At 47.2% G+C, this 19,859-nt stretch overlaps 1 protein-coding gene across 6 annotated transcripts in view; it reads right to left on the bottom strand.

Moving 5' to 3' along the window:
* The window catches only part of FNDC3A (fibronectin type III domain containing 3A), a 172,477-nt gene that overhangs the window by 20,340 nt on the left and 132,278 nt on the right, over positions 1-19,859 (bottom strand). For all 6 annotated transcript variants that reach the window (XM_032977722.2, XM_032977717.2, XM_032977721.2 and 3 more), the window contains 7 exons: positions 19,229-19,315; positions 18,011-18,149; positions 8,837-8,908; positions 8,379-8,491; positions 4,719-4,824; positions 2,796-2,968; positions 2,251-2,364 (listed from right to left, as the gene is read on the bottom strand). In XM_032977722.2, the coding sequence (XP_032833613.2) occupies positions 2,251-2,364; positions 2,796-2,968; positions 4,719-4,824; positions 8,379-8,491; positions 8,837-8,908; positions 18,011-18,149; positions 19,229-19,315 (804 nt within the window). The remainder of the gene's footprint in view (positions 1-2,250; positions 2,365-2,795; positions 2,969-4,718; positions 4,825-8,378; positions 8,492-8,836; positions 8,909-18,010; positions 18,150-19,228; positions 19,316-19,859) is intronic.

The following is a 19,859-nucleotide window of genomic DNA, read 5'->3' on the forward strand; positions in this document are numbered from 1 at the left end:
GAATCCCAAAGGTGCCTTATTATAGTCTGCCTCCGAGCCAGAGACATACACGCAGACCTATAAGCATCCTCAAGGTGTTTTATTCTGGCTCAATGAGCCCCAAAGGGTGTAAAAAATTAACCGTATTCTCGAAGTTGCCTTCATCTTGCTCGATGAGCCTTGGACATTCACAGTGAACCCTAAAATTATTTGAAATACATCTGGCTCAAAAGAGGCCGGCTCACATTTTTCTGACACAGTTGAACCTTTCTGTACGATTCAGAGAGGAGCGGGAGAAGGGGGGGGGTGGTTCAGAAGAGCCCACAACATTAAACACACAGAAAAAATCCGCGTTGTGAGCCATCGTTCTTTTGACAACTTAAAATCGCAACAACTTCTATAACACCGTGGAGGTGAGGAGCCATCGCAGGGAGCACGCGTACACGTGCGTACGCTTGAACCAATCAACACGGCTCTGGTAGACAAGACGATGAATTTGTCCCTCGGTCGTGAGTGGAAAAAGCTTGATGCAGGAAATTCTCAAAGAGCAGGCAAATACCCGGAAAACCGCACTCATGTTCCGCTACTTGACCATCTATTGTTACCTGTCATGAATGACAATCTAAACACAATATACAAGTGCAATTATTATATGAAAGTAACCCACGGCGCTCATACTGTGAAGCCGATTATGGTATTTCATTTATGAGAACACTTTATTAGCTGCAGCCTTGACCAGTAGAAATAAGATATTTAGTCGCAAAGGCTCTTCAAAAAAAAAGAACGCGCACAAAAACACATCCACGCGCAGACGTAATAAATTCGCTTTTCAGAGAATCCTCCCGCGCCAGCATGTTTCCAGGAAACGTTACCGACCGTACGAACTGTCCATAGCGAGAGTTACCGTAAAACGATAGCGGAGAGAGAATTACTCGCAACCCTCGAGGAACACGGGGATAAATTAGTGGGAATTTAATGAACCTGGAGATTGTTGCCAACAGCGGGGAAATCTATGGACGTACAGCGCGCGCTGTGTCAGCCCGTCATGCAACTGCACCTTCCCACACGGTGCGTGGAGGACACAAACCGCGCAACCAAAAACATGCTCCTCTTGCCGAGAACATTCGTAGAAAAAATAAAATAATAAATCGCCGACCTTTCCCAAATCAATGTTTTGATTCCGCCCAAAATGTCGAAAAAAATTACATCCAATAATCAAAAAAGGGAGAGAAAAAAAATTATGCCGGAAGGGTGACTCGCATTTTATTACTTGGTAGAATCTTCCGGAAGGTGGGTTTTCCCCATGATTTCATCGCCCCTCAAGCAAGGCCCTATGGCTTCGGCCAGGGTCATGTCGTCACCCAATAGGGTTACAGGACCATGGGGCCTGAATTTCATTCACGTGTGCGTGCAGTTGACGGCTCCGCTTCGCAGACTTTAAGTTATCAATGCGTTGCTCGTATGTGATGCGTTCTATGAGCCTTGCATTTTGTGTGCCGGTTGTACGCCATGTTGATGCATGACCTTGCCATTTGGATCTTGGTCACGTATAGTTGTTTTTGGATTGCCGAGAAGATTATTTGTTGCTGTAGCAACCAGGTTTCTATGGTGTAACCATGTCCCCCATCGAAAATTAGCATTTATTGCCCAATGGCTTGTGCGTATGTGTACGTTGAACTTCTTTTGCACCGTACATGTAGCCAACCCGTGCTAATCGGAGATGTGGCGGAAGGACAACAAACTATGGGTCTGTGTGCTAAATTGGAGGTGGGTTTTACACGTGCCAAAATAAACCCCAAGTTTAACACGTAGCCTTTCGCGACCCATCTTATTCACAATTAAAGGTTATTTTGTAAAAAATCGCAGAAATATAAATGTGTCGTTAGACCACCTCCACCCGACACCGCCAATTAGTAAGGTTCGTCACGCAAACAAAACGTGCCAATTAGTTACTAGTTCAGCACACTGGTTGTGTTTTGGAGAGTAAATCCCACAACATTTACAATTCCAGCACTGTGACGTTTCACCGGTGATTACCGAAACCACGTAAACGCCAGCTCCTCACGAAACGCGGTCGTGGGCAAGGGCGGTGGCGGCGGCTCCGCACCATCCCTGCGATGGCGCCGGGCCGGTTCGTTCGTGGGTGCTGACGAGCCCCCCCAACTCCCCCGGCACGGCCCTCGCCCCCCACTTCCTCCTCCGCCGTGGCATATACGGGGGGGGGGGGGGGGGGGGGGGGGGCTTGTGCGCCACGCGCGGGTTGAGGCTCACCTCCCAGCTGACGCTCGCCGAAGTTGCGCTTCTGCAGGTGATGGTAGGCGGCTGACATTGCTCCGGCACGCCGGCTGCTGTGTTCATCTCTATGGGCTCCGAGTAGGGTCCGTACTAGATACCGGGCGACATGTGCGGCCCGCGGGACGGGGGACGAGTTAGCGTCATCGACCGAGTCCATCGACAGCCCCACAAACAACCCGCCGGGATCGTTGCGATTGAGGTTCGCTTTTCGATTTACGGATCGTTCCTCTTCGCAGTCAATTTTCTCGTCGGCATCGTTTCAGGTTTTTTTATTGAACAAAAAAAGTGTAAACTGAATATATATATAAATCACTAAAAATTTACATAAGTAATATCGATTCTCACATGCAACAAACCAAAACCCTTGCACCGTTCGGAGTCGTATGTATGTTGAACTTCTTTTGCACCGTACGTAGCCAACCCGTGCGAATCGGAGGTGTGTCACGCTCTATGAATGCCGTTCGTTAAACATTCAACTCTGGGGGGGGGGGGGGGGGGGGGGGGGGGGTGGAGGTCCTCACCCCGGCCTTGTTGGCTGCTCGTACTCGCAGCGTGTACGAGCGTCCGGGCAGCAGGCTCTGGACCGTGCACTCTAGCTCAGGGCCCACAAAGGCCTCCCGCGGCTCCACTTGGGGCCCGCCGAGCTCCACGGTGTACTCGGCCACAGGGCAGCCTCCGTCCATCGCTGGCGGGCCTTCACGAAAACAGCAACACAACAACACCTCTCATTTAGCCGTACAGATCGCCGGGCAAATGCGATGCACGGCTGAAGCTCCGTTTTCCGCCACTTTGCACCATCCGGAATGCCCTATTATTAACCGGCATCAGACGGCCATACGAATCTTCCTTCACGTATGTGGATATGTTGTCGACAGCCGTCAGGGCATTCTTGACCGTGCGCTTATCATAGATCCGTTGTTGTTTACGGAAGCGTCAGGACGCTGCCGAGTGGTGGCGCTAGCGGAAGCGTGTGTGTACAGTGCTGCACTACTGTATACTGTACTACAGTATACTGTACTCTAAACGGCCCCACTGTTGCTCTAAAATCAACTAAGAATGCCCCACTACTGACTTGGTGAGTACCTCTGTAAGAAGAGAATAATTATTTTCATCTTCTTTCGTTCTTTCGGTAAAGTCACGTAGAATGAGAATAAAATAATACAATAAAATTCTCACGACGTTTCAGCCACAACACAAGTAGCCTTCTCCAGGTGAAAGAACAGAACTGTCGGGACGACAGAGCTTGAATGAACGCTGTTCAGATTCGTAGCGTCTTTTAAGCTCGGTGAGAGTGAAAAATGTAGGCTTAGTTTATTTCTCAAAACGTTTTATGTACTTGGATTATCTTGTGCACCATATGTATAACTCTCCGACAACCGGAATTATTTTATTAACCGGTTAATTTGATTAATCTGCAGCACTGTCAATGATAGTCTATTGGATCCCACTCACCCCAAGCCGGTTGTGACTCACATGTGCGGCTATAGCGCCCTCTAGGGGTATGTGCGCGTATGTTGAACTTCAATTTGCACCGTACGTAGCCAACCGTGCTAATCGGAGGTGCTAGGGATGGGCAGACGGGGAGGTCCAATATAATTTATCACTGACAATGCTTCAGCCACGAGTCCGTAACTCGCTCATGAATAATTGCCGACAAAGATCCCCCCCACCCCCCCGAATAGCTTTTAGACGGAACTGTAGGGGCAAGTGCTGCTAGCGAGGAGGCACCGCTTGCTCCGTGCGCGTTACACGACGTGTGCTTGAACGCAGGAGTGGAGTCTTCTTTGGTTCTTTCGGCAAAGTCACGTAGAATGAGAATAAAATAATAAATTGATAAAATAAAATAACACAATAATATTCTCACGACGTTTCGGCCACAACACAAGCGGCCTTCATCAGGTGAAGGGACGAGACTGTCTGGAGGACTCCAGGGACGAGACTGTCTGGAGGACAGCGCTGGAGTCCTCCAGACAGTCTCGTCCCTTCACCTGATGAAGGCCGCTTGTGTTGTGGCCGAAACGTCGTGAGAATTTTATTGTGTTATTTTATTTTATCAATGTATTATTTTAGTCTCATTCTACGCAACTTTACCGAAAGAACCGAAGAAGATGAATCCTTGCAGTCACGAAAGCTTTAAATCGCAGGAGTGGAGGTCGCCGGCGCCGCGTCGCTTCGAGTGCACTTTTGGAAGGGTTGGGGCTCAGCGGTAACACTTGCACCTCGCGGCAATAAGTGCCCCGGGTTCGACGCCCAACCCCTGTTGCCTTTATGTGCGTGGAGGTTGTAAGTTCTCCCACACCCCCTGGTTCTTTCTCCAGGTTCCCCCGGGTTTTCTTCCTATAGAATACGACCCAAAAATTAACCCGCACAGCAACCGTCAACGATGGAACGTAAATGGAGTTCTCGCGGAAACGGAGCCCGGAGTCGCGGTGTCGCACACTCACTCCATCGGATGTGAAGCTCTCGAGCTTTGGGTTTCCCCAAGACCCGAGGAGGGTTGCAGGGACCCGGGGCAATCGGCGGCAGCTGAATGGCGCACACTTCTGAGAACTGCAAAGACAGAGATCACATCCCACCCTGTGTAGCCTCAACAGACTTTTGGCGCAGGTGCTGTTAAGCGAGTAGCACCGATGAAGGCCGGAACGGCACATGAGGGGGTGGGGGGGGTGGTCAGCGCCACACCCCCCCCCGCCGCCTTTGTCTCCCTAGTGGCGATGTTTACACACCGCACCGGGTACTCATTTAAGGCCGAGCCAACCTATGGGAGGTTTAGGACCAGTTCAGATATTCGTCACCAATGTTGGTCGTGAGCAGCATTCAAATTCGGGTCACTGGGTTCGTAGCGAGGTGCATTAACCACTGCGCTGCCTCTCTCCGACACACTATACACACAAACGGACACACGTACACACAGACACCCACGCACAACCATGAATACAGGCGCAAGGACACAGCCGCTGAGGAAATAACGAAGGAAATTGTGTATCTCAGCAAACCTTGCAGGCTGTGGCAGCTGAATTCTAGCCTCGCCTACCACAAACTCTTATTTTAATTATATCAAATTTTCAGCTGGGGCATCATTTTTGCAAGAGTGGCGCGCACTAAGCAACCACGTAACAACGTATGCAGTCTACGATTATGCCATGTCAAATACATTCACGCGGCGTCGAGGACAGGAACAGGACGGCCAATGCAGTGCACATGAAGCTTCACACCGCAGTCACACACAGGGTGTAGGTGGTGCACACCACAGTCACACACACAGGGTGTAGGTGGTGCACACCGCAGTCACACACAGGGTGTAGGTGGTGCACACCACAGTCACACACACAGGGTGTAGGTGGTGCACACCGCAGTCACACACAGGGTGTAGGTGGTGCACACCACAGTCACACACACAGGGTGTAGGTGGTGCACACCAGTCACACACACACAGGGTGTAGGTGGTGCACACCAGTCACACACACAGGGTGTAGGTGGTGCACACCAGTCACACACACACAGGGTGTAGGTGGTGCACACCGCAGTCACACACAGGGTGTAGGTGGTGCACACCACAGTCACACACACAGGGTGTAGGTGGTGCACACCAGTCACACACACACAGGGTGTAGGTGGTGCACACCACAGTCACACACACACACAGGGTGTAGGTGGTGCACACCGCAGTCACACACACACAGGGTGTAGGTGGTGAACACCACAGTCACACACACACAGGGTGTAGGTGGTGCACACCATAGTCACACACACAGGGTGTAGGTGGTGCACACCGCAGTCACACACAAACAGGGTGTAGGTGGTGCACACCACAGTCACACACACAGGGTGTAGGTGGTGCACACCACAGTCACACACACACACACAGGGTGTAGGTGGTGCACACCGCAGTCACACACACACAGGGTGTAGGTGGTGAACACCACAGTCACACACACACAGGGTGTAGGTGGTGCACACCATAGTAACACACACAGGGTGTAGGTGGTGCACACCGCAGTCACACACACACAGGGTGTAGGTGGTGCACACCACAGTCACACACACACAGGGTGTAGGTGGTGCACACCACAGTCACACACACACAGGGTGTAGGTGGTGCACACTAGTCACACATACAGGGTGTAGGTGGTGCACACCACAGTCACACACACACAGGGTGTAGGTGGTGCACACTAGTCACACATACAGGGTGTAGGTGGTGCACACCATAGTCACACACACACACAGGGTGTAGGTGGTGCACACCACAGTCACACAAACACAGGGTGTAGGTGGTGAACACCGCCGTCACACACACACACGGTGTAGGTGGTGCACACCGCAGCCTGTCAATCGACGCGATGTTTAATGCGAGGATGGCACAGAACCAGACTCGATGCGATAGGCACTGGAGATTGATAAATGTTTCAGTACGGACTTAAAAGCGCCAATTGTTGTTTTAAGTCTGAACATTTGTCATCACGCACTCTCGTGGAACCCAGTCCACCGCGTACTGCGCTGATCTCACACACGCAACGCCGCCGTGTTAAGTCCGATTTGCAAAACCGGCTCGGGCTAAAAGATGGGTCGCGGACATTCGCCAGTCGCTGGGGCTTCAGATCTTGGTGCCGCAAAAAACAAAACAAAAATCACAATATTTCGTGACACCCGATAACACCGCCGTAACGTCACTTGACATCTCAGCAGCGTTGCCAGGCTTTGAGAAACACTTGGAGCCATCGTTTCACGTCGCTAATAATAATAATTCACACTCAAAGCGCGTTTCACCCCGAGGTCACAAGGCGCTGCACAAAGCTAAAAGCGAGTAAGTAAATGACTAAAACGAAATTCTAAAACCGAACATAAGCAGTCAGGCTCATGATTTAACCACAGATACAAATACCCCCACCCCCCCCACACACACACACACACTCCCAAAACACATAACAAAATTAACAAGGAGAAAAGGCCTCAAAGAAAAAAACTGTCGTAAGGCGGAGATGTAAATAAACCGAGGGACTCGGGTAAAGCCCCCCCCCCCCCGGGTCAACCATTGAACGGAGATGAACGGAGATGAACGGAGATGAACGGAGATGCGACCTCGACACACGCAACAGTAGCCCCCACACTCGGACGACCGAAGAACTCGCGTTGGGACATACGGGTGGAGGAGGTCACGGACGTAAGGGAGGGGGGGAATGTCAACGATTCCCCTCCCCACACCGGAGGTACGGGTTTGTAGAAATGTGAAGTTTATTTTTATCGCTGACCCTATTAAAAGCGCGGCGGCTTCTGGTTTATGTGAGGCGACCTACGGTAAAAATAACAGTTTTGAAGGTTTTCTTCCAAACGTTTCTCTCCAAGGTTTTGCAAGCGGCAGCATGTGCAGTTGAAAAGCAAAATGTCCGAGCGTCGCCTTTTCTGTCTGGGAATGCACGCTCTCTAAAAGGTCCACGAAAATAAAGTTGCTGTTCGCAATGATAACCATGTTCGCATTTGCGCATACACGCACACACAAGGCATGCGCACACGTACAAACGCAAATACACGTGCACACAAAGGCCAAAGATTGGCACAATAGCCGTGCAGACTGTCGGGGCAAGTGCTGTTTTTGCAAGAGCCTATTAAGGTTGGCACAGCACACGACGGAGTGGTGTGACCAGCACCAAGCCAAGGGCCAACAAGAGCACAGCTATACCCAAAGACGCCCCCTTAAAGCCTGTAACACACTGTTGGGGCAAGTGGTGTTAGCGAACAACTACACAACACACACGAAGGCACAGAGTCAGGAGGACAGGCCTGATTGCCAAGAGGTGAGCGCTGTCTCAGCGTTGGGCACACTGCGGAGAGGAAAGCGAGTTGCCTGGAGACTATCCGTTGTTCTTGTTTGCAGTTTGCAGCCTCAATGCGAGCGCACGAATAAACTCCACCAGACAAGACAGCGCCAGGCGACGCTTCAAGACACTCTGCAGCGAGATCGTTCGCAACTCAGGGGTCCGCTACCCCGGCCCCGTCCCTGGGGTCGCGTCCGGCTGGTAGGACAGCAGCAACAGCAGCGGCGGCTGCACCCGGGGAAACACACAGGCGCAGCTGTAGCCGTGCCGTCCACGGCGCAAATTCACCTGGCTTGTGCCTCCCTCGCTGGTGCAGGACACGCGGAGGCGGTAGGACGCGCCGGGCCTCATGTGGTCGCACGAGTGCTCGCGCTGCGGTCCGCTGTACACCTCCTCCCACGCTGCAGAGGCGGCAGCGCACACGCACACACGCCACAATCGTCAGCCGCCGCTTGACGAGAATGACGATTTTTTTAAACCCGTAACGCACCCGCCCGCAGTATTCGCCCGTCCCTCGAAGAGACAGAGAGAGTGAGAGAGAGAGTGAAGACGACTCAAGGAGGCGCAAAGGAGGAACCACGAACGAGCGGGAAGGGCAGCAGCAGCAGCAGCCGCGAGGCGGTGAGCCAGCGCCAGATTCCCCGCCGGCCATCCCCAAAGCTCTGCGGTCCTCTTCATATGAAGGTGGTATCGGGCAGTGAATGAGCGTATACGTGTGGGAGGAGACAGACAAGTGAGGTACTCACGCATCTTGTCCCCTTCCACCAGCTCCAGCGTGTAATTGGTGATTTCGACGCCGCCGTTGTCTTTTGGCGGCTCTGGAACGGTCGACAGTTCAGAGGATAAATCGGCGGCATTGGTGCAGCACAAAGTTGAACTCTACAACCGGTTTTGAAGGCACGCAGTGTCTCGTGAGCAGGGTCAGGCCCGTTCGAACCGGCACACAGTGAACGTTAATCGACGCTCATGAGGAGAGAAGTTGTGGTGTGGTCGTTGCGGTCATGTGACAATTTATATTTTTTTGAGCGGTGCGAGGAAGTATGCAAAATACGTTCACTGCAAGGCGCCTCTCGGAAGAGGTTGATCAACGAACGGCACGACAAAATAAAAATAATTGACATTTACTCGCACTGCCCGGGATGCATGTCTGGAGTGGAACATGGGGGGAGGCGGGCGGGGGAGGCGGGCGGGGGAGGGGGGGTGATGTCAGCACAATGCTGCGGGACGTGGGTGATGTCATCACGCCGATGTGCAATGCGTGGTTTACACTCCACTGGTTGGGGGGGGGGGTGGAAACTACTGACAGAAGGACACTTTGGATATAAGCATCGAACAGTTTTGGCTGGCCATCGAACAAAGATGCATTTCTGCGGCCGTCTGGAACGCTCTTCCTTCCGATATTAGGAAGCCTCTGGAGCTGTGCACTTTTAAATCATCACCTAGATTGAAAACTCATTTCTTTAGAACTTGGTGTTTAGTTTGTTGTCTTTCCCTCGCACCTCCGATTGGCTCGGTTGGCAACGTACGGTGGAAAAGAAGTTCGACATACATACCTCCTAGGCCTTACTCAACAAGTGTGCTTGTATTCTTAGTTTTTTCGGTAAAGTCACGTTGAAGAGAAACAACAAAATAACAAAATATATATAAAACAATAAAAAATTCTCACGACGTTTCGACCATAACTCAAACGGTCATCATCAGGTGTGTCGGTTTGCATAAATTTATTTTGAAAACGGCATATTTATTTATATATATATAAATAACGTTTGCGTCACGCGCAACGATGGCAGTTTGCCAGGACTAGTCCATCTATTTTTTGAAAAGAGGAGGGGGGAGACGAAATTTGTTTTTATGTATGCTGTCTGAAAGGCACTGTAAGCGTGAACAATCAATCAAGAACTGAAATGATTTATCAAATCTTTCCAATGATTGCTAAGATAGAATCCATCTTCTCGGTTGAAATTGTCTCTGTGTTTGTATATGTGGATAGCCTCATGAACGAATCTCTCATGGAAGCCAGATGGCTTACAAAGAACCTCCGTCTTGGAAAAGTCAATGGCATGTGAGCCTACTGAATTAGAACAATGATCTGCTACGGCCGAGGTGTTGGTCCTACCGTGTTTAAGGTCTGCTTTATGTTCACGAATGCGGTCCGAGATATGGCGTTTGGTTTCTCCAATGTAACTACTACCACAGAGGCAACTTAGTTTGTAGACACCAGGGTATTGTATGTCCGGAATCACATCTTTTACAGACGGAACCAGATCACGGATTTTATGTAATGTGTTGAAACGGACCTGGATCTTGTGTTTATTCAAGATTTTGGAGATCTTTTTTGTGATCCCAGCAATGTAGGGTAAAGTGATGGTTTTGAAAGGCTCCTCAAGAGGGTTCTTCTTCATGGTTTGAGTGATAGCTTTGCGGATTGTATAGTCGGAGTAACCATTAGCCCTAAGAGCTTGGTGTACGTGCTTGAGTTCACTGCTTATGTGTTCCTGGTCGGATATGCATTGGGCTCTATGATACAGAGTCTTGATGAGAGAATTCTTCTGTGATGGATGGTGGTGGGAATCCGGTTTCAGATAAGCATCCGTATGGGTAGCTTTCCTGTAGACAGAGTGGCTCATTGAACCATCAGGTCTCTTTTTAATTAGGACATCCAAAAAAGGTATCTTGCCATCTATTTCGACTTCCATGGTAAATCTGATGGCTGGGTGTATGGAATTGATGTGGTCGAAGAATTTGTCTAGAGCAGGCCGGCCATGTGGCCAGATGACAAAAGTGTCATCCACGTACCTCTTCCATAAGGTTGGGCGCAGAGTGGCAGTCTGGATGGCGTCAGTCTCAAATTTCTCCATGAAAATGTTAGCTATAACTGGAGAAAGGGGGGAGCCCATTGGGGTGCCCTCAGTTTGTTTGTAGAAAGTTCCATTCCAAGTGAAGTATGTATTGGTTAAACAGTGTCTCACCAGGGGGGGTACCTCAGTGTTTAGTCCTTGATGAACCAAGTCTTCAATGATTGCAATGGTGTCAGGTACAGGAACCTTGGTGAATAAGGAAACTACATCAAAACTGACAAGCAGGTCGTCTGGGGACAGGGAAATACCCTTGATTGTTGATACCAGGTGAGTAGAATTTTGTACCGCAGAGGTGGTCTTTCCAGTGAAAGGACGCAGGATTTCAGACAAAAAACGAGCTAGTTTGTAGGTGGGGGAGCTGATAGTAGAGACTATGGGACGAAGAGGTGTATCAACTTTATGTATTTTTGGTAAGCCGTATAATCTTGGTGGCCTGGCAGCAGAAGGTTTCAACGAAAACTGTTTAGATTGATCAATTAATGCGGTTGAATCAGAAATTATTTTGTTGGTTTGTGTGACGAGGCTGTTGGTGGGATCTCTTTTTATTTTTGTATAACTACCATCGTCGAGTAATTCTTTAATTTTGTTGTTGTATTCTATTTTATCCATGATAACAGTAGCATTGCCTTTGTCAGCTGAGAGAACTACAATATCATTCCTCTTTTTTAATTTATATAATTCAAAACGCTCATCTTTGCTGAGGTTGCTAGCTGGCATCTTAGCGTTTTTGAGGGTTGCAGCGATTTCAGATCTTGCTACGTCTGCAGCGATGTGACCCAGGCCCCTGAGAGCAACGTCTACTTGGGCAATTATATCATTAACTGGTATGTGTTTAGGTGTGACTGCAAAGTTTAGACCTTTAGCTAAAACGGATTTCAGACCATCGGAAATAGAACTGTTACTGCGATTAATTACGACTTTATTAACGTCTAACTTTTTGGTGTGTGGGTCCGGTCTTTTGTTTAAGAGGAGGTTAAATTTGGAAATCAGGTTTTCCTTACATTTGGTCGACATAGTAGCAGCTGAAGAGGCAGTCATATTGTCTACATGTTCCCAATCCGATGTGGACATTATTGCCGTCAATGATAAGTGTGATTTGTAGAGTGTCTTGTCTAACTGATCTAGTTCTGTGCGTATAAGTCTGATTTTTTCTGAGATAAGAGCTAAGCTAGTTTTGAAAAGAATTCGTTTCGCATTAGAAGAAGTTACAGTAGCAGAGGTGAGTGTAAATGCGATTGGTATTACCCCAGAGTCGCGGCATCTCTTCAGGAAGGTGAGAGACTCGATCAGCTGAGCTTTCTTATCCCGGAGTTTGTTGAAAGATCTTAAAGTTATGTGAAAACCCTCCCCGTAGAGGCGATTAAATTTTGATTTAAAGCTTTCGTGACTGCAGTAATTCATATTCTTAGTTTTTTCGGTAAAGTCACGTTGAAGAGAAACAACAAAATAACAAAATATATATAAAACAATAAAAAATTCTCACGACGTTTCGACCATAACTCAAACGGTCATCATCAGGTGTGTCGGTTTGCATAAATTTATTTTGAAAACGGCATATTTATTTATATATATATAAATAACGTTTGCGTCACGCGCAACGATGGCAGTTTGCCAGGACTAGTCCATCTATTTTTTGAAAAGAGGAGGGGGGAGACGAAATTTGTTTTTATGTATGCTGTCTGAAAGGCACTGTAAGCGTGAACAATCAATCAAGAACTGAAATGATTTATCAAATCTTTCCAATGATTGCTAAGATAGAATCCATCTTCTCGGTTGAAATTGTCTCTGTGTTTGTATATGTGGATAGCCTCATGAACGAATCTCTCATGGAAGCCAGATGGCTTACAAAGAACCTCCGTCTTGGAAAAGTCAATGGCATGTGAGCCTACTGAATTAGAACAATGATCTGCTACGGCCGAGGTGTTGGTCCTACCGTGTTTAAGGTCTGCTTTATGTTCACGAATGCGGTCCGAGATATGGCGTTTGGTTTCTCCAATGTAACTACTACCACAGAGGCAACTTAGTTTGTAGACACCAGGGTATTGTATGTCCGGAATCACATCTTTTACAGACGGAACCAGATCACGGATTTTATGTAATGTGTTGAAACGGACCTGGATCTTGTGTTTATTCAAGATTTTGGAGATCTTTTTTGTGATCCCAGCAATGTAGGGTAAAGTGATGGTTTTGAAAGGCTCCTCAAGAGGGTTCTTCTTCATGGTTTGAGTGATAGCTTTGCGGATTGTATAGTCGGAGTAACCATTAGCCCTAAGAGCTTGGTGTACGTGCTTGAGTTCACTGCTTATGTGTTCCTGGTCGGATATGCATTGGGCTCTATGATACAGAGTCTTGATGAGAGAATTCTTCTGTGATGGATGGTGGTGGGAATCCGGTTTCAGATAAGCATCCGTATGGGTAGCTTTCCTGTAGACAGAGTGGCTCATTGAACCATCAGGTCTCTTTTTAATTAGGACATCCAAAAAAGGTATCTTGCCATCTATTTCGACTTCCATGGTAAATCTGATGGCTGGGTGTATGGAATTGATGTGGTCGAAGAATTTGTCTAGAGCAGGCCGGCCATGTGGCCAGATGACAAAAGTGTCATCCACGTACCTCTTCCATAAGGTTGGGCGCAGAGTGGCAGTCTGGATGGCGTCAGTCTCAAATTTCTCCATGAAAATGTTAGCTATAACTGGAGAAAGGGGGGAGCCCATTGGGGTGCCCTCAGTTTGTTTGTATCATAGAGCCCAATGCATATCCGACCAGGAACACATAAGCAGTGAACTCAAGCACGTACACCAAGCTCTTAGGGCTAATGGTTACTCCGACTATACAATCCGCAAAGCTATCACTCAAACCATGAAGAAGAACCCTCTTGAGGAGCCTTTCAAAACCATCACTTTACCCTACATTGCTGGGATCACAAAAAAGATCTCCAAAATCTTGAATAAACACAAGATCCAGGTCCGTTTCAACACATTACATAAAATCCGTGATCTGGTTCCGTCTGTAAAAGATGTGATTCCGGACATACAATACCCTGGTGTCTACAAACTAAGTTGCCTCTGTGGTAGTAGTTACATTGGAGAAACCAAACGCCATATCTCGGACCGCATTCGTGAACATAAAGCAGACCTTAAACACGGTAGGACCAACACCTCGGCCGTAGCAGATCATTGTTCTAATTCAGTAGGCTCACATGCCATTGACTTTTCCAAGACGGAGGTTTTTTGTAAGCCATCTGGCTTCCATGAGAGATTCGTTCATGAGGCTATCCACATATACAAACACAGAGACAATTTCAACCGAGAAGATGGATTCTATCTTAGCAATCATTGGAAAGATTTGATAAATCATTTCAGTTCTTGATTGATTGTTCACGCTTACAGTGCCTTTCAGACAGCATACATAAAAACAAATTTCGTCTCCCCCCTCCTCTTTTCAAAAAATAGATGGACTAGTCCTGGCAAACTGCCATCGTTGCGCGTGACGCAAACGTTATTTATATATATATAAATAAATATGCCGTTTTCAAAATAAATTTATGCAAACCGACACACCTGATGATGACCGTTTGAGTTATGGTCGAAACGTCGTGAGAATTTTTTATTGTTTTATATATATTTTGTTATTTTGTTGTTTCTCTTCAACGTGACTTTACCGAAAAAACTAAGAATATGAATTACTGCAGTCACGAAAGCTTTAAATCAAAATTTAATCGCCTCTACGGGGAGGGTTTTCACATAACTTTAAGATCTTTCAACAAACTCCGGGATAAGAAAGCTCAGCTGATCGAGTCTCTCACCTTCCTGAAGAGATGCCGCGACTCTGGGGTAATACCAATCGCATTTACACTCACCTCTGCTACTGTAACTTCTTCTAATGCGAAACGAATTCTTTTCAAAACTAGCTTAGCTCTTATCTCAGAAAAAATCAGACTTATACGCACAGAACTAGATCAGTTAGACAAGACACTCTACAAATCACACTTATCATTGACGGCAATAATGTCCACATCGGATTGGGAACATGTAGACAATATGACTGCCTCTTCAGCTGCTACTATGTCGACCAAATGTAAGGAAAACCTGATTTCCAAATTTAACCTCCTCTTAAACAAAAGACCGGACCCACACACCAAAAAGTTAGACGTTAATAAAGTCGTAATTAATCGCAGTAACAGTTCTATTTCCGATGGTCTGAAATCCGTTTTAGCTAAAGGTCTAAACTTTGCAGTCACACCTAAACACATACCAGTTAATGATATAATTGCCCAAGTAGACGTTGCTCTCAGGGGCCTGGGTCACATCGCTGCAGACGTAGCAAGATCTGAAATCGCTGCAACCCTCAAAAACGCTAAGATGCCAGCTAGCAACCTCAGCAAAGATGAGCGTTTTGAATTATATAAATTAAAAAAGAGGAATGATATTGTAGTTCTCTCAGCTGACAAAGGCAATGCTACTGTTATCATGGATAAAATAGAATACAACAACAAAATTAAAGAATTACTCGACGATGGTAGTTATACAAAAATAAAAAGAGATCCCACCAACAGCCTCGTCACACAAACCAACAAAATAATTTCTGATTCAACCGCATTAATTGATCAATCTAAACAGTTTTCGTTGAAACCTTCTGCTGCCAGGCCACCAAGATTATACGGCTTACCAAAAATACATAAAGTTGATACACCTCTTCGTCCCATAGTCTCTACTATCAGCTCCCCCACCTACAAACTAGCTCGTTTTTTGTCTGAAATCCTGCGTCCTTTCACTGGAAAGACCACCTCTGCGGTACAAAATTCTACTCACCTGGTATCAACAATCAAGGGTATTTCCCTGTCCCCAGACGACCTGCTTGTCAGTTTTGATGTAGTTTCCTTATTCACCAAGGTTCCTGTACCTGACACCATTGCAATCATTGAAGACTTGGTTCATCAAGGACTAAACACTGAGGTACCCCCCCTGGTGAGACACTGTTTAACCAATACATACTTCACTTGGAATGGAACTTTCTACAAACAAACTGAGGGCACCCCAATGGGCTCCCCCCTTTCTCCAGTTATAGCTAACATTTTCATGGAGAAATTTGAGACTGACGCCATCCAGACTGCCACTCTGCGCCCAACCTTATGGAAGAGGTACGTGGATGACACTTTTGTCATCTGGCCACATGGCCGGCCTGCTCTAGACAAATTCTTCGACCACATCAATTCCATACACCCAGCCATCAGATTTACCATGGAAGTCGAAATAGATGGCAAGATACCTTTTTTGGATGTCCTAATTAAAAAGAGACCTGATGGTTCAATGAGCCACTCTGTCTACAGGAAAGCTACCCATACGGATGCTTATCTGAAACCGGATTCCCACCACCATCCATCACAGAAGAATTCTCTCATCAAGACTCTGTATCATAGAGCCCAATGCATATCCGACCAGGAACACATAAGCAGTGAACTCAAGCACGTACACCAAGCTCTTAGGGCTAATGGTTACTCCGACTATACAATCCGCAAAGCTATCACTCAAACCATGAAGAAGAACCCTCTTGAGGAGCCTTTCAAAACCATCACTTTACCCTACATTGCTGGGATCACAAAAAAGATCTCCAAAATCTTGAATAAACACAAGATCCAGGTCCGTTTCAACACATTACATAAAATCCGTGATCTGGTTCCGTCTGTAAAAGATGTGATTCCGGACATACAATACCCTGGTGTCTACAAACTAAGTTGCCTCTGTGGTAGTAGTTACATTGGAGAAACCAAACGCCATATCTCGGACCGCATTCGTGAACATAAAGCAGACCTTAAACACGGTAGGACCAACACCTCGGCCGTAGCAGATCATTGTTCTAATTCAGTAGGCTCACATGCCATTGACTTTTCCAAGACGGAGGTTCTTTGTAAGCCATCTGGCTTCCATGAGAGATTCGTTCATGAGGCTATCCACATATACAAACACAGAGACAATTTCAACCGAGAAGATGGATTCTATCTTAGCAATCATTGGAAAGATTTGATAAATCATTTCAGTTCTTGATTGATTGTTCACGCTTACAGTGCCTTTCAGACAGCATACATAAAAACAAATTTCGTCTCCCCCCTCCTCTTTTCAAAAAATAGATGGACTAGTCCTGGCAAACTGCCATCGTTGCGCGTGACGCAAACGTTATTTATATATATATAAATAAATATGCCGTTTTCAAAATAAATTTATGCAAACCGACACACCTGATGATGACCGTTTGAGTTATGGTCGAAACGTCGTGAGAATTTTTTATTGTTTTATATATATTTTGTTATTTTGTTGTTTCTCTTCAACGTGACTTTACCGAAAAAACTAAGAATATGAATTACTGCAGTCACGAAAGCTTTAAATCAAAATTTAAGTGTGCTTGTATTAGAGAAAAGCCCCTACTATATTACATAAACTGGGATCCACGTCGAAATATGAAAAAAATTAATGGAAACGAGAATTAGAATACTGCACTGTTACATGTGGGTCTGTACTCCTGTATGGACGTGAGAGCCAGAAAATTACAAAGACCCCAACACAGCAAACCAGACAGCAACAGAAATGTGGTTTGTAAGAAGGACGATGCTAAACATTTTACTGACAAACACAAGACGAGTGACGTAAATGTATACTTCGGATAGCGGCAGGTTACACACAAACAAAAACTTACGAGATAAATTAATGAAAGGAAGAGTTTAAGATGTGTTGGACGTGCCAACGGGAAAACAAGAGCTTGCACGCGAATTTTGTTTCGACTTGGAAACATTCCAAGTACCTCAAGAAGCCGAGGGAACACGGCGAATCGAAGCTACATTTGCAAATTCGAAAGAACTTGGATGCAACCCTAAGGGGGTATCGAAAAGGAACCGGAATGGAGTTTCAAAAGCAAAGTTCTTGAGTAAATATCGTGGAAAGAGGCACGGGACACTATCGCCGACGTCTTTGAGACAGCAAACGGCACATCGAGGGAGAGAGACATTCCCAAGTGGATTGTGTGCCACGCTATCCGACCGACCGACGGTGGGGGGGTGTGCGTACGTACCCCATAGGACCTTGAAGGAGTGAGGAAGTAGCTTCCCCTTGACAACCGGCTTGCTCGGAGCTCCGGGTTTGTCTGGTTGAGTTACAAACGTCGCAACTTCACTCGGACCGCTCCTCCCTTCCACGTTGGATACGAAGAGCTGGGAGGAAATAAATAAAAAAAATATAAACGCATTTTCACAAGAACACACACACACGCACGCAGGAAGTCTTTTGTCTGGCCATCGAACAAAGGCGGTCACCGCATCGCGCGCTTTCAGATGCGCTTCTGCGACCATCTGGAACGCTCTTCCTTCCAATATTAGGAAGTCACTGGAGCTGTGCACTTTTAAATCCACTCGTTTCTTGAGAACTGCTTGTGTTTAAGTTTGTTGTCCTTCCCGCGCACCTCTGATTAGCACGGTTGGCTGTGTACGGTACGAAAGAAGTTCAACATACATACACACGTTCCCTTAGCAATTCGATGAGGAGGAGGGACGGCTCAAAACGGCTGTCGTAGCAAGCAGACGCTACTAAAGCTGCCGAGATCGGTGGGTTTGCATCTCAGCGACCGCCAGTGATCGATCCAGAGTCTCACATCACGCAAGTCGATGGTCTAAATTTCTGTTTGAATGCCTGAAACATCAAGTAGATTTACCACACATGAATTCCCCGCTTACTTTGGCCCACTCCAACTTGGAAGGGCTATTTGTGCGATGACAACTCCTCAGCTAAATGGGTGCAGCGGTGGCGCAGTAGCGACGGCATCGCGCTAAGAACCTGCGTGCTCTACGAGTTTCATTCCCGGCCGTAGCTACCACCACACGAGCGGTGAACCCATCCCAGGGCACCCACCCACCCCACTTCACCAACCTGCACTGACCAGCGTGGTGAAGTATAGCCAAACAACCCCACCCAGTGACCAACTTGGTTGTTATTGTTCGACTTGCATCCCACTGGGATTTTTGCACACAGCGTTGAAATGCGGTGTTTTTTCTGGAAGACTTTGCTGTTTTTTCCTGGATTTTTCTGTTGCGTGTAGTCACTTAAAGATTTTTCGTGTTCATGATTTTTTGTTTGTTGCGGTTGCACCCGAGTCAAGAGCCGCATGGCTCACAGGGTTATGTCTAATAAATGAAATGAAAACTGAAACTTGGCTCCGGGGGAGTGCATCCGGCTAATGGATTGACAAGACGCCAATACACAAAAACAACAACAACAAACCAATGCGGCAACTTACCCGGAACTTATACTCGGAGCTTCTCCTCAGGTTCCTGATGGTGTATATCAATTCCTCTCCGTTGTACTTGGGCCGAAATCCGTAGCCCTGTGGAGAACGCGCGCATGTGAAACACAAACAAACCCACACCGAGTCTTGCGGGCACGTCTGATGCTGACACATCAGCGCAGGCCGGCGCTGCGAGTGATATTTACCATCGAGTAATTCCAGCCGAGTAACACGGAGGGTACGTTTTCTGCTTCGGGATGTTTGGCCAACAGCAAATCGCGTTGGCGTGGGTCGAATTGAACTACGTGATCATTTATTGTCAATCGAATGTTGGCTTTAAGACCTCACCCGTAAACGTGCCGTGCCGGTCACGAGCGCCCCTCTGACCACGTTTACTCCACGCTGGACGCGACGCAAACATTCATCATCATGTACGGTCACGAATTTTGCTTTCACCGAATTCACGCATCGTCGGAGATTCGCCCCCCCCCCATTGCTTCCTCTCGTCGATTTCATTCACCTCATCTCCACCATCAAATTCAGACACACGTTGTTGTACCGTTGTTAATTCTCTGTAAAGTGCCTTGGCGAAGGCGCTACATAAACTCCGTTAAGATAACAAGAGGATTCCAGCACAGGACTT

The sequence above is a fragment of the Petromyzon marinus genome, chromosome 64 (assembly GCF_048934315.1).
Source record: "Petromyzon marinus isolate PM22_M1 ecotype Great Lakes invasive population chromosome 64, UKy_Petmar_22M1.pri1.0, whole genome shotgun sequence".
Taxonomy (NCBI): Eukaryota; Metazoa; Chordata; class Hyperoartia; order Petromyzontiformes; family Petromyzontidae; genus Petromyzon; species Petromyzon marinus.